At 55.2% G+C, this 15110-nt stretch overlaps 4 protein-coding genes across 4 annotated transcripts; 2 read left to right on the top strand and 2 right to left on the bottom strand.

Moving 5' to 3' along the window:
• Positions 1 to 416: 416 nt before the first annotated feature.
• On the top strand, positions 417 to 1486 carry INS49_013006 (uncharacterized protein; the record flags this gene model as incomplete). The annotated part of the gene is made up of 2 exons (XM_043173708.1): positions 417 to 488; positions 548 to 1486. 2 exons carry the CDS (start codon positions 417 to 419, stop codon positions 1484 to 1486), a joined length of 1011 nt encoding a protein of 336 aa, XP_043023005.1.
• Positions 1487 to 2457: 971 nt separating this feature from the next.
• On the top strand, positions 2458 to 3738 carry INS49_013005 (uncharacterized protein; the record flags this gene model as incomplete). Its single annotated transcript, XM_043173707.1, has 1 exon — positions 2458 to 3738. One exon carries the CDS (start codon positions 2458 to 2460, stop codon positions 3736 to 3738), a length of 1281 nt encoding a protein of 426 aa, XP_043023004.1.
• A 1412-nt stretch (positions 3739 to 5150) lies between these two features.
• Positions 5151 to 7429, bottom strand: INS49_013004 (uncharacterized protein; the record flags this gene model as incomplete). The annotated part of the gene is made up of 2 exons (XM_043173706.1): positions 5151 to 7104; positions 7170 to 7429. 2 exons carry the CDS (start codon positions 7427 to 7429, stop codon positions 5151 to 5153), a joined length of 2214 nt encoding a protein of 737 aa, XP_043023003.1.
• Positions 7430 to 11783: 4354 nt separating this feature from the next.
• Positions 11784 to 13515, bottom strand: INS49_013003 (uncharacterized protein; the record flags this gene model as incomplete). The annotated part of the gene is made up of 3 exons (XM_043173705.1): positions 11784 to 11830; positions 11964 to 13448; positions 13509 to 13515. The coding sequence occupies 3 exons, from the start codon at positions 13513 to 13515 to the stop codon at positions 11784 to 11786; spliced, it is 1539 nt and encodes a 512-aa protein (XP_043023002.1).
• Positions 13516 to 15110: the final 1595 nt, after the last annotated feature.

Below are 15110 nucleotides of genomic sequence, written 5' to 3'. Positions count from 1 at the left end.
TTAGTCAGATCAGCACCATGTAGGAACAGAGGTAGGCAGGTCTTAACGCCGAGTACTATTCTTGCAACCGATGCCGATGGGGGTGGATCGGGGCATGGACCGCACGGAGATGCTTTCATATCCTCACTCGGCCTCGAGTTTGAGCCGACTCTCTATTAAGCTCCGCAATCCAAGAATGCTGACATATTTTCAATCAAACGATCTAAGATCAAGTTCATACTGGGCTTCACAGATATGTTGCGTCGAACATATAAAGCCAACCTGACCATCACATCCGTATATCGCTCGGAAGCTTCATCGTCCTTCATCCATTATCAATATACCAACAGACAGTCTCCAAGTCCACAATCAAGTCAACCACTATATATATATATATATATATATACACATGATAGAGCATTTGTTAAAACTCTAAGATGTCGCCTAAATACGCCAAAGACAAGCCAGCCGGTTTCGTCAACCGCATCGAGAAAGTTGCTATCGTGGGCGTAAGTGAAACAACCCTCGTAGAGACCAAAGGTGCATTTTCTGATACCCAATCGTCTAGGCTTCTGGAAGTATAGGCCGCTACTTCGTCAAAGAGCTTCTCAAGACTGGCAAACACACAGTCACGGCCCTCACCCGGCAGGGCAGTACAAACAAGCTCCCGGAAGGCGTCCACCCTGTGGCTATCAACTACGATGACGAAGCCACAATCGTCGACGCCCTCAAGGGCCAGCAGTTCCTCATCATCACCCTCGCCGTCACCGCGCCCGAGGACACGGAGTCGAAGCTCATCCGCGCCGCCGCAAAGGCGGGTGTCCCCTTCGTGATGCCCAACGCGTATGGGCCGGACCCCACCAACGACAAGATGATGACGGAGAACCTGATCGGGCTGCCCTTCCAGCAGGCCAGGGGGGAGATCGAGAAGCTCGGCGTGAGCAGCTGGGTGGCCTTCGGCTGCGGCTTCTGGTACGAGTGGTCCATCTTCGGCAGCGCGGACTGCTTCGGGTGCGACCTCAAGAAGCGCGAGATGACCTTCTTCGACCAGGGCGGGGAGAGGATCTCCACCTCCACCTGGGCCCAGTGCGGCCGCGGCCTCGCGGCGTTCCTGGGCCTCAAGGTCTACCCCGAGGACGAGGGCGACAAGGCCCCCGCCATCAACAACTGGGCAGGCAAGGCGCTGTATGTCGACAGCTTCACGGTCAGCCAGAAGGAAATGTTTGAGAGTGTCAAGAGGGTGACGGGTACGAAGGACGAGGACTGGAGGATCGGGTATGAGGGATCCGAGCAGAGGTTCAGGGAGGGCCAGGAGGCGATGAGGAAGGGTGACAGGGGTGGCTTTGCGAGGCAGATGTATGCGAGGATCTTCTACCCTACGGGTGAAGGGGACCACACCCGCCTCGGCCTCGCGAATGGGGCGCTTGGATTGCCCAAGGAAGACATTGATGAGGCTACAAAGGGTGCTCTTGTGCTGTTGGATCAGGGCGTCCTTTCCTACGCGTAGAGACGCTGGCTTGGCCGCTGGGGTTTCTGGCTTCTCGTTGTGTAGGAATTATGTTAAATGACTTCTCTCCCTTTGAAACGTATCTGGACGGCCATGCATAGAGGGGGTGTAGTGTTTGAGAGGCTCTGACAAAAACAGCTGTCTTTCGGTAAGATGGCTTTCGAAAGCTGCATGTTTTTCATGGGTTCTGGCCGATATGTGAAGCTGTCTTTCCCTTATGCAATGTTTCCAATGCCTATTTCGCACACGGCCCCTCCAAGTGTTTGCGTTTCCCCAGCAAACGCCAACCTCGCTGCCCCCAGTCCATACGCCAGCCCATATGTGAGCGACTCCACGGTCGACATGCTTTACTGGTGACCCAGTAGGCACTGACAGGGCAGCAAGCCCTCTTTTCACAGCTGTGATATCGGTGCAGCCTTTCATACAAGGCAACGGCAAAACTTGCAGTACTTCTCACACCTCCTTCCAACCTGGTACACCTCGAATGCCTGCTGCTGCCCGCCCTTTGCACTTCCCAAACCTTACACCTGGCAGTCCCCCTTTGCAGGCACCTCGACAACAAAACATCAGACGATCAGCTCTGTTAACAATCAGAACGCGTCCAACACTCCTTTTCATCCAGACAAACTGTGCTGGCGTGTGTGCTGGAAGAGCAGCCACTTGCGTACACATCTTGGCAATTGTTCACTACCAGCCTGAGCGACGACCTCCCCCTCCGAAGCAGCCACTTCTCGAAAGCCTTCTCGATAAGCTCTCGCTGGTAAGTTTTGTGGGAAGAATCATCTTTCACTTTGAGGGGAAGCATCACTGACTTCGCAAGGATCCTGTTTGTTTGACAGATCTCAGCTGCCCTGATTGAAGCCATCCAACCCCGCGATAGGTTCGTCCTCTGCCGCAAAGTCAACAATCAAGTCGCGCTTGAACTTCAACCCGTACCATTTCCACCATCATCGCCGGCACGAGTCCTCAAGATGACCGACATGAATCGCCTAACCCGCCTGCGACCCGGCAACGTGGGCAGCCTGGGCTTCTTGCCTATCGAGGTCTGCAACAACATCTACGCCTACCTCCTCGCCGAATTATACCCATGTAAGATGGAAGTTTACTCCATAGAGGCTGCGCTCGAGGAAGGCCTGGGGAGCTTTACCCATGTTCCACACTCTATCGACACTGCGATTCTCAGGGCCAGCCGTGACGTCCACCGCGAAGCTTACGACCTCATGGTTAAAGAGAGCCGTTTCGTTCATCTCAAGTTCCAGGATTTCCCACTAATTCTGCTGACGCGAGGCGGCGTGCCCATCGTGACTGCAAACACAGAGCACGTGAGGCAGTTCAAAGGCTACGTCCTTGAAGTCAATATGAGCTATCACGGCGAGCCGTTGCCAAACCTGCTCAGTGAAAACGGTGCGTTCGAGGCGATGATTTTGGCTGAAAATTTGGGCCGCTTGTGTCAACACTTGATGATTGCCCATGCGATACCTGGGTTCTGCAGCCAGCTGACGATGAGCTTCAATGTTGGGCCTATGGCGATTGCTCGCCGTGAAACCCGAGACTACGAGGAGCTTGGATCACTGGAGCGTTACTTCACTGAAAAGACTCAAAAGGGACTACTTCAGCCGTTACGTGACAACTTGTATGGGATCCGAGATGTCCAGATCTGCGGTCTGGTGTCGGCCGATCTTGCCAGTTCGACCTTGAAGGACGTGGCTTCGAGTAAGTGGGGTGGCCCTCAGGATGTTTTGGACCATCTGACTGCTCGGAAAGAGATTGGCATGCAATTGTTCAAAAGAAACGAACACATTCTCGCCAGCAAGTCGTGGGCGCAAGACGTCATTGAAATCGACTTGCTGCGCAGAGGTGACGACTGGTCCGGACTCGCCCAGGAGGCAGGCGAGCATTTCATCCACCAGGTAGCGGAAACTTTTTTTCAGCTCAGCCTCAACTGCGCCCATATCAATCTCAGCGCACCAGACGACCCTTTGCTCTTAGAGATGGCCGAGAATTTCCTGATCCACGCACGCAAGGCTATGACAACAGGGTACTGGAAGCTAGGACTCACGTGGCAACCATCGGAGCAGCTTGAAGCAAAGCTCCACTTCAGGACGGCACGTTTTCTGCGGCTCAATGACAATCTCAGTGATGCCCAGCTAGCTATTCAAGAGATTGATCAGGCTTTGCGGCTATGTCCAGACGACCCGGCCATCTTGAGGGAGCGTCATCTTTGTCAGAGTGTGTCTTCCAGGCAGTCGTGACTGCGCACTGAGAGAAAAGAATCGGTGCTCCTTTGCGAGGATGAAGAGAGCAAGGACAGATATACCTGTGAGACCGGTCTTCCGGTGATACTTGATGCAAATCAGAATCGGAGACTAGCATTTCGAATTCACAGCACCGACGGCTGTTGTGCGGTACACGAGGGGGGTAGCATGGGGAGAGTAGAGGAAAGGAAATCGGAGCAACGCGAATGAAACCACGTCACTGTGCCTGACGACTGGATCAGATCAGCCCATGACAAGGCATGAAGCACGAGTGTGTCGAGCTTGGAATTGGACCATAGCAGGCAGACATCACGACATGTTGTTTATGGCCACGCAGATATGTACCAACAGCGTCACAGACATCAAACTCGGCCACAGTGTTGCGAACCCTACGTAATACGCGGCCCCAACCTGAGGACTTGATGAAAAGAAGGTCGGGGAAGGGATTGCACATTCTACCAGATAGATTCAATGGAAAAGAAAATTTTGTAGACAAAGCCTCCTGCCAAAAGCAGCCTCATAGCATTGCTCAGGCATCCACAGAAGCGAAGAAACTCAATCTGCGAAACCAGGTAGCTGCACTACAGGTAGTGTATCATGGTATCTGGTGGCATATTGGAGTAAATGAGAGCCCTAATTGTCAAATCTTCCGATGTGCACATATCAGGACTATGTTGATGGGCCGGGTGCTCCTTGAGCTACTTCATCGAGAGTTTTGTTGCCAGGCATTCCCATATGCTCAGGGATTTCTCGGCACGGCATCAAGCACAGTAGAAGAAGGCGATGCCTGCCTCATCATCTTTGCCTGTGGCCTGCCTGTCATTTTGCGGCCCATACCTGGTCGTGCAAACGAGGACCAGACTTGATACAGTCTGGTTGGGAACGCCTGGGGGGGGGGCGCCTGGTAAGACCTGCTGAGGGTCAGAAGCAAGTCTCATGACACTGTCCAACAACTTGGGACGGCCACTGGACATTTTTAACCTACGAAGATAGATGGTCGGGTTCTCAGATATTGACGTGCTTGGAACACGTGAACGGCATTATAGGAGTCACGATCACGAAGGCAGCAGCCGGACGAGGTGTTCAAAATGTGTTCTAATTTCCCTGACCAAAAACGCCTCGCTAAAAGGGAACCGACCATAATTTTCGAGTTCTCCCCGTCAAATGAAAACTGTGGCGTGTATGATACATAGCAAAGAGTCCAAAACAAATGTCCACACCAGCAAACCCCAATGCTGATGAGTGTATGCATGCTGGATGTCCAGATGTATATGTACTTGGCAATCTTATGCCGGGTATAAAAGCCCAACCTCTCGGAGGCGGACTGCCTCGTTGTTGCCACTTCTTTGGTGGTGCTGGTGGGTTGGCCGTGACCGGCAACAAATTTTGTTGTTTGCTTGGTTGACAACTCAGTCTTTGCTTTCCTTTTCTTCCTTGTCCTTGAAAACCTCCCACCAGTTGTACGGCAACTCCGACTGGCTGGCGTATCCTGACCAGGTTGGCATAACATCCTTGATGGGATGTACGAACATCGCTGGCAGACACGGACGGCCATTGCGCTTCTCCCATGCCCTGCCACCGATTCCCGTGTCCTCATATCCCATCCAGTTGTTATACAGCCGCTGAGGCGGTTGAGCCCGGTAGTACCAAGTGGTGCCTTGGAACCGATGCTCGCGGCCCCAACCCATGGCGCTACCCGGTCCTCCACTGGTACCTCCTGGTCCGGGGTTGAACCACTTTTGCAACTGCTCCGTGCTCCACGGTCGGTCCATGAAGACCGGCATGGGCGCGTAAACGGCCTTGAGGCCGTGAAGGAGTGCTACTGTATTAGCGGCCATCTCAGAGCCAACATGATTTCCCTTCAGGTTCTCAGCTGACATGGCGTCGATGAGGCGCTTTGAGAGCCTCGACTGTGTCACGATGGTTGCCCGGCGGGGCAGCTCGGTCGAGTTGTGCTTGGTGTCATTGTACTGCCAGACCTGGTCCCGAAGGATCCAGTTGCTCTCATCGACATTGAACATTGGCGAAAGTGTTATGAGATCGGCATCCTCGCCGACTCCCCACTCGTATTTGTCCTGCGCTGGCGACGCCACAGGCGGCTTGGGTCCGACGGGGTTGATGAATGGCAATTCAGGCGCGCCCCAGATAGTATCCTTCCCGGAGGCCTTCTCCACCCACTTGCGATACTTGGTGTCGTAGTCGCCGTGGTACTCTGGAACGTAGAAGCGCTCATTTCGCTCCCAGAGCCCCTTTCTTGGCTGCTTCTTGGCGAATTGGGCTATCTTTGTGAGCACGTCGTAATGATGGCCGATCAACCGGGAGTCCATTTCCCAGTTCCAGACGTAGTCGAATTCTGGGTGCTCCTGAGAGAACTTCTGCACTGACAGCCATTGTGCATTATGGACTGTCGCGGCGTCCAGAGGGTCGAGTAAGGGGTAGATCTCCTGTACTTCATAGCTGCCCCACAGTATGGCAATATCGTGAAACTCCTTGGGGACTTGGGTTTGCATGATGTACTTGTATGTCTCCTTGTCCCACAGTGCAAGATCCTCGAGTGAGTCCTTGACCTGCACAAGGAGATAGACCTGATACTCCCCGCCAGTTCGCAGTGACAACTCATTGATGAGTGATCGGATCATGTGCTTTTCATTGTCGGTATAGCGTTTGCCCGTGTAGGACCGTAGCAAAACAGCCGTCCTGGACTCGGGAGGGTTCTCCGGTCGAATGATAGGGGATGACGAGTTAACTTGGCCGGCTGTTTCTGTTGTTTTCGCGGATCCCCGTCGCTTCAGTCGCTGCGCCTGCCTCTGCTTCTTGAGTTCTTCAGATGTCTCACCTATCGACGGGCTTCCCTTCTTGGATTCCTTGTCGCCTGCTGTGACAGACTCCTCAGAGTGAACTGAGCTGTCGAACCGCGCCTTGTTCTTCTCTGCGCACTCCTGCTGCAGCTTCCCCCAGTGTACCTTGGTCCAATCCAGCATGTGTGCTGGTCTGTCGAACTGCAACTGCATTCCATACTGACCTAGCCTCGTGTCCCTCTCATAACACAAATTGGGGTCGATATCGAACAAATCGAAGCTTCCGAAGCTCGGGGCAGGCCACTTCTCGGGGTGTCCCTTAAACACCTGTATGTCCTTGATCTCGCCAAGAGGCCCGTCGCAAGGGACGAAATCGCTTCGGTGCTCCTCCTTCCACTCGTCGCTGTCGTATTTTGGGTAGGGATTGAAGTAGTAAGGGGATTCTTCGGTGAAGGATGTCGAAACGTCCGACAAGGTCAGGTTTGCTTCCGTGTCGGGTCGGACTTTGTCCTTGTCGGTGAGTGTGGATAGGGTGTTCCCGTATATCACGCCAGCGTCGGGTAATCTGTGGGAACCTGTTAGCCTCTGGAATGCGCAATGACAACGTGGGACGGGAAGTTTAAGACATACGACCCAGTTTCGTTGTACTCCTTGGAGAACAACCATTGGTTTGCCTTGTCGTCATAATCCTCGGACGTTGCTTTTCCTTTCGAGGACTTGCGCCCACTTCCGTAACCCATCGCCGTACCGCTCATGTCAACGGTCCAGGGAACAACGCCATATCCGCCGGAGGAGGCGCTGAGCAGCAGCGAGCACACAAAAACACTGGCAAGTGCCGTGTACACCAGGCCTCGGGACCTCCAGAGGAGGCGCCGTGATTGCCTCAGCATGGTGACGGAGCTGGCGCGTAGTCGGGCTTTTGCGTCAGGGGGTTCGAAGAGGATCGCAGGTTTCTTCTCGTCGAGCATGGTCGTCCGGAGCTAGACTACCGACTCTCTGGTCGTGGTTCAGCGGGGGCAACGCTCATGGAGCATGCCTTGAAGCGAGGGGAGGGCGTGCGGGCTGGAGCGCACAGTGACGCTGGAGAAGGCAAGGGACTGGCAGTGGAGTGTGAAAGGGCAGTCGTAATCTGGCCCTGTTGGCTCTTCCTGCGGGCCCACACAGTACGGTAAGTAGTAGGCGATGGCGGGGACAAATGGCAGTCTAATAGTTGCTGGGGCGCGAATTGAATAGAGCGGTAGGACAAATGAGTGTAGTAGTTCGACAGACGTCGTGATCAAGGGTTTGATTGTGTGGACGTGTGCACTGTTTGACACAATCCAAGACAGGACAGATGCTACAAAAGGGGAGAACAAAGACAGTTATGACGGCGGCCGCGAGACGTCAAATGTTGGCAGGACAGGGCCCAAGTGTTGCAGAGAGAGAGATTGACGCGAGACGAGTCCACAAAATCCGGCTGTGGAGTGGTCGAGCAGTCGAAAAAAAGCTTGGAATCAATGAATCGGGAAGAGGGCGATCTTCGCTGAGTTTGTTTGATGAGCGGGCTGGACAGGGAAAGAGCTACGCAGCGCAGGCGGTGCGGGCGGCAGCGGAGGTGGCGGCCCAAACGGTGATGTGCAGTCCTGTCGTTTCGGGCGCTTGTGGATGAACAGGGCAAGGGCGGGAGCGGGAGCTGGAAGAGGCAGGAAGGAGCAGAGGTTGGTTGATGAACAGAAACAGGGAAACGCCGCACGAAAGGAAGGGGCGGCCGTATGTAGGAGGAGACTGCCTACTAGACAGACAAGAGAGGAGAGGGAGGAGCCGGATAATCTACTGCTACTGCTACTGTACATCTCGCGCGGCAGCAACAGCAGGCGGCGAGGGTTTGAGAAAGGAAGCTCCCTCCATAGCATGTGTGAGAGAGCAGAGCATGCCCGTGCATGCATGGTGTGCAGGTGCGGTGGTGTGTGGCATGGTTGTGGGATGGCAATGTATGGCGTATAGCCCCAATTCACAAACATCAAACAGAGTCTAATCCGATCGCAGGCCAATCTCGGGCCAGTACTGGTGGATTTCAGGGGCGCCCCGAGGGGCCCATCTCCTACCATTGGCCACTTGGCAATCTTTCTTGTCTCTCTCGTGCAGCCGTGCAGCCATGCGGCCTGCAGCTTGCAGCGATGCATCCTGCTAGGCCCAAGCAGGGACGCCACCTCCCCGCTTCGGTGCTCTTCTAGCTCCAGGAACGAGTCAAACGATTCGAGAAGGAAAAGCATGGGCCCTGGGGTGCCTGGGCGCCACCAGAGGCACGCCTTGGCGCCCGCTCTGTTTAGACCCCTAAATTGCGCTCCACCGCATCCTGCCGTGCCTACGAAAGCATGTTTCTGTAGTCTAATTCCTCGTGCCTTGCCCGATTTGAGTTGGAGCTGAACGTCCCCTACTTTAGTAGGCTCAAAGGCTAACAACTAACGGTCTAACAATAATCTCAGTGCATCCGTGTGTCGGGAGCTACGGGCCCGCAAGGTTTGGATGGCAGCCGACAATGCCGCCGTCGACAATAGATCACCCCAGATGCCCATAGTGCGCCCTGCCACGCGTGCTTTCCCGAGTCCTTGCCAATATCAACGGGCAGTGGCCAGCACGCACATGACTATGCGCCGGTGGGCGGAGCTGCGACGCACCGGATGATGTACAGGTGTACTTGTACATGCGTACACAAAAAACCGCGCTGTAATTGAGGCCAATTTGCCTCGTGCCGCGTCATTATCTCACAGCCCGCTTCCGTGGTTGCTCCCGGCAATCACAAAAATGACTCTGCGCAAGGCCCATCCTGAGATCCCTTGGGTCCTGCGAGATGGAGATTGGAGATGAGGAATACGATGGTACGATCATATAAAATAAGAAGAAAAAAGCTTGACGGCATCTGGGGTCACGCTTGCTAGCTGCTAGTCTCGGTCGGAAGTCTCTCATTTCTCCTTCTTCCGACAGCACACCATTCCCGATCTCACCCAGCTCCAGCAAGTCAGTGGCCAAGCCGCCAGACATCCAAATCTAAGCGGGATGTAGGTGAGAGAAGCACAATGCTTCCAGACCTGCCAAAGGCCATGCACATGCACGGCTCAGGCCGAACACTTGTCTTACCATCTGTCTCTGCCTAGTCTACTGCGGTAGCTGCCAGGTGGTCTCAGACCACGTTGATGACAGCAGTCCAGCACCGTCGTGAGGCGAGTCTGGAACTTGCCGTCCACTCACTTCGTTGCCTCGGCCGGGTCGCCCCATCTCAAATCTCTCTCTCGGCCGCGACAAGAGGCTTGCCACATTGGGTGTTCCCAAGTCCAACAAGATGTGGCCCGGGTCACCTCGCCCTCCACACGCTCTCGCAACCAGCCAAGTCCCAATCCGGCCCCCTCACCCCTAGACGAACCTGAAACGCCCACCCGCCCGAACAGGTTTCCCGGGATCTGGGGTGAGGGCTCCTTTGGTGTGAAGCCCCGGGGCCAGCCACAGCCGGACCGGCCTATTCCAGGTTTTGCTAAATCACCTCAATGCTTCAGCCCTACGAAGACAGAGAGTATCAGAGTATGGGATAGAGTGACGTGAATTTGTGCTGCGTACCATCGCAATGAAAAACGAAATGAAGCAGGACAGGATCAAACTCAATTCGAAGCATGCAATCGCCGCAGCGGGAGACGACTCTCGCTGTCAAGACGCTGCCCCATTCACGTCTTCCAACCAAACCCTTTTCCCCCAAAGCCGCCCGTCCCGTGAGGGCAAGAAAGAGACCGATCGCTGTGATTGGCACAGATCACCGCACGCCAAATGAACCTCTGTGGCCTATCTGCTCGCTCACACGGGCTTTCCTTTTCCTTGGGTGGTGTGGTCACACGGCAGCAGAGTTACCTTACAGTGGGTAATCGGCCAACGTCCCCGGCGCCAATTCTTTTCGTGGCGGACAAACAAACTGCCGGATAACATTCTGTCATTTTCTATTTCGTTGATTCCCAATCACCCCCTTCGTCATTTTGCGGAAGAGGTAGGAGGAGGCTTGAGGGTATGACTCGGTGGGGCGGCCTGACCACCGACCGGTCCTCTGGGATCTTTTCATCTATGCGCGGCATAAGGCAACCGTGATGAGTTTTCACGCGGGCCTGGCTTGTCACCAAATATGACAACGTTCTTGAATGACGACATCACCAATAACAGTGAGAGGGGTCGTCCGTGTAAGACCAAATGGCACGGGGCTCGCACTGCCAGCACCGGCCGTGGTATCATCGGTGACGCAGCCGTTGCGCGTCGCCGGCCGGCCGACTTTACAATACGGACTGGGTACGTCCGCAGAGGCGAACCCAGATCCGCCTCGCAATCAGTGGAACTTAGGCCAGATTCCCTAGCTGCACTTGTGACGCTTCATTTGTGGATGGACACGAGAAATTCGTAGGATTATTTGCTGTTATTCAACATATGTATATATACGAAAACGGTCAAGTGACCTCGACCAGACTCAGGTCGCCATCTCGCCTGTGTAACCTCTGATCATACCAATTGCGTGAATGGGCCATGCCGCCCATCCATTTTCATCTTCTTCGATTCTGCTCAGCTCGATTCCTTGGCCTAACCAAGTGTGCTAGAGACTCTCCCAAGCACCCAGTATGTGCCCAAGGTAGTATTAGACCATGCCCGATTAACAAGAATAATCAGGGCTGGCCGTATGTGAGCCTCGTATCCATGTGAAGCATCCTACACATGAGTCGTTTCCTAAATGAGAACCCAATGCCTGAACGCCGTAAAGATGCTGAGGCGCACTGACAAGCCCCTCGACGTGGATGAAAGATCGGTATAGTTGATGATGCCACTAATAAACAAAGATCGCGAATCGACTGCAGCTCGCAATGAGGAAGCAAGCGTGCGTCGCAATGAAATCGCAAGCGAATGGGTATATGAAGGAAGAATGCAATTGCAATACTCGGGGTATAGAGCGGCTGCTGCACTAGCTGCTGCTGAAATGTCAAGTCGAAATCGAGATCCAAAAGTCAAAGAAAAAGAACAATATTTTCCGCATGCTGGATAGAAGGGGCTCCGTGTCAAACGAAGCATTTTGTATATGTCGAATCCATGGCGACGCGGGTACCCATTCAATGGCGAGCAATCTGATCTGAGACCTTTTTTGGGGCGCTCACATCATCCCTAGCCTTGTCCTCCTCTTCTCCATTCTGGGCATCGGGGCTGACGGAGCAAGTCCTCGGCCTGGACCACCTCCCATGGGTGGTCCTAGTCTGCCATTGCCCATCGGCATGCCGGGTCGGTAAGGTGGTCCGCTGGGTGGAGGTCCGCGCATTCCCGGTCTGCCCGGGGGCGCAAGGTTCGAGCTGCCGTAGCTTCGCTGCGAGCTCATCGACGGGCTCCGCCTGTATGACTGGGGCTGTAGTCGCCTGAATGCGTCTTTCTCACAATATGCCCTGCCGCCGACGTCAAAGTAGCCGTCTCTGAGCACGACACCACAGTCTCCACAGCGGAAACACTGGACGTGGTACTTCTTCATGCTTTCGTCTTCGAGATACTGTCCTTCGATGCCGTCCCGGCATGATCCACAAACACTGCCATTGGCCTTGTGGTAGTGGTGCTTGCAGTAAGGCCGATCATCATGCACGTAGAATTCCGCCGTCGGGAAATTCTCACCGCAGTCTGTACATACGAAGCAAGCCTTGTGGTAACGGCCAGACAGTCGTCCGTCAGCGCTGGAGATGGACTTGCCCACGATGGCATCACCACATGCCCTGCAGTTTCCACGCGACCCACGAGCAGCCGGGTCGCGCCGTGGTGGAGGCGCTCGAGCCTGAGTGAGTGGAAGAGGCGAGGATCCGGATCGAATTCCTCCCTGGATTGCTGGGTCGGACCGCGCTCCTTGGTCCCAACCAGAGGAAGGCATGGAGGGGGCCCGTCCTCCTTGTATGGCAGGGTCAAATCGCTCTTCACTCATCGGCGCCTGCCTCCGGCTATCCAAGTCTCTCGGGCTCAGCTCATCCATGGACGCCTGTATGTCGTTCATCAGGTGATCGAAGCCAGATGTGTTAGATGGCTTGCGGCCCGATGCCGTAGAGCGAGCAGGGCTCGTGCTCGAGCTTGGGTAGCTGGGCTGACTGGAGCCCTGTGACAGCGAAGATGACACGGACACCGAAGGTGAGTGATACGGGTTCATGTCTCCAAACTCTTCAGCAAGATTGATGCTAGGAGCGTTACCTCCAGAGGTGGGCGCGCGCACGAGGCTCGTCCTCGGAGGAGGTGCACGGGTTGTGACGGGACCCAGGCGCACATTCAGATCCGTCGATGGGTTCCGGTACTTGTCGTAGCGGTCAGGCCGCGGACCAGGCGCGGAGGGTGTGCGCAGTGGCGGCTCGAGTTCCTCGCTCGGTCTGGGAAACGTCTTGGAACGATTAGGGCCACCGAACGCATCCACATCCTGGTTTTCTCTTTGGGGCGGCCCGAAACCACCGTACCCGTTCTTCCTTGGGACTCTGGGGGGACCCATACTCCCGGCTCCATTGCTGCCAGATGATGCCGAAGTGCCGGGCCGCTCAGCCTCATCATTTGACCGACGCGGTGGGGACCCTCCAAATCTGCCTCTAGGAGGCGATGCTGATTGACCACTGCCAAATGGACCCGGGGCGATGTCGTCCATGCGTGTCAGCAGACTGGGTGCTTTCTTCTGCGGGCTCGCTGGCGTGTACCCAGGATACAAGTCCGGATCACCGAAGCCGCCATATCCTCCAGATCTCCTCACCTGAGAAGGGTTCTGATCTTCGTTGGCGATACTCGGCGCAAAGTAGTCTTCGGCCCTGCCGATACTTGGGCGGGCGCCTGGTGTTCTAGGCGACACACTCCTTGAGCCACTGGAAAAGCTGAGTGGTGTCAATGGCTGCCGTGAATAACTGCGATCTGTATGTTGAGTGTCAGTAGTCTGGAGAAAGGGAGAGGTGAGTGAGGCGCTCGACGGACTGGCCATGGCAGTGTCTACTGGTGGTACACTGATTTTGTCGTGTATGCCTTTATACAACGGGGTGAATGCATCGATAGACGTGGCAGGATTGCTGGCGGCACCACCGCCACCTGCACCACCGCCACAGACGTGATCGCCCATCATGGATAACTCGACTTGCTGCCCACATGATGAACATTTTATTGTCGGCATGAAGCTCGACTCTCTTGGTGCCCCCGCCATCTTGGGCTGGGCGTATTGGCCGACAGCGCTGCGAGGCAATGCGTGATGCCTAGCTCGGCACTGTCGTTAATGTGATAATACGATTGAAGCGCAATGCTTTTTGAGTGAGATCTGGTAGGCGTGCCTTGAGCGCGTCTGTTGTTGTCCCGGAGGCAAAGTGAGTAGTTGCTGTGGTACCGTTCTGGCGGAGAGTGACGTGAGTGCCAGAGTTTGGCGACGTGAGGGGGAAAGGTTGGGATCTCCGTCGGTTCGATCTCAGATCGGCGGCGACTGATGCCTAGGAAGGCCGCCGTGCAATGCGAAACGTGGTGTACAATGGGTAAAAGCCCATACAATGGGACGGTGGTCACGAGTGGTGAAACCGGCCAGTGGGTTTGCAGCCGGGATGGGACGGCGCAGGGTGTGAAGGTGTGGCGGGACAAAGAGTATTGATTCCGGGTTGTCGGTCGAGTCCAAGGGCAGAGCACGTTTCGAAAACAAAGAAACAGAAGACCAGATGACGACAGAAGACCAATTGGCTGCAACGGACAAAGCGAAAGGTGGGAAGAGTCTTAATTTGTTTGTGCCTGCGGTGTTGCAGAGAGTGTCTCGAGTTGTGGATGGAGGTTCCTGGTGCCAGGCAGTGGCAGGGTGGAGTGTGGGCGGTCGTCGAGACGGGCTGCCCTTGTGAGCAAAAGCGGCCGAGGTGGGTGTGAAGCAGCTCTCGGATTGGTGGTGGCCGACGCTACCCCTGACCAAGGTAGCAGCAATTCGGAGATCGTTGGACCTGGATCCTGGGACCTGGACCCCTGCCGGGCGACCGTTTGAGTCTGTGTGCTCTCGTTCTCTGGCGCGATGCTGTCTTCCTGTTGATGATGCCAGCCCTGGCCCCGGTCTTTCAGGCTTGGTCTCTGTGCCCGTATGTACCTAGGAAAGGCACTGATTGTGACATGTGGCCTAGAGGGCGCTAGCTAGTGTCCCTCAGACTGGTCGCAGATGTCAGTCTGACAAGTGAGGTGACGGACTGGGTGATGATGTAGCTCCTGTGTGTGTGGCATGTGTGGGCATGTGCATGTATCCAAGACCACACCAGACATCAGAGCGTCGTCCCCCGACTGGCAAGGCGGTCGACGATGGTGTGCAGCGTCGGGAATGTTACTGGAATCCAGCCAGTCTAGCTAAGATATCCGGAGGAAAGCCGCGCAGAGCAGCGAGAAAAGGACGCGAGAAGGCGGAGAGGAACGAGTTTCGAGGCCCTGCTGTGCGCAGTCTGCAGTCTGCAGCCCGCTCGTTCTGGACACGAAGACAAGTTGAATTACATTGAACGGAATGGGACTGGTCTCCAAGTAGCAGGACTGGCGGGACTGGATGGGGTTGGGTTCGAATTCGAATTCGAGGAG

Source organism: Diaporthe citri, assembly GCF_014595645.1.
Source record: "Diaporthe citri strain NFHF-8-4 chromosome Unknown scaffold_6, whole genome shotgun sequence".
In the NCBI taxonomy this organism is placed as follows: Eukaryota; Fungi; Ascomycota; class Sordariomycetes; order Diaporthales; family Diaporthaceae; genus Diaporthe; species Diaporthe citri.
Note: the sequence above shows the minus strand (reverse complement) of the source record. Positions and strands in the feature narration are given on the sequence as shown.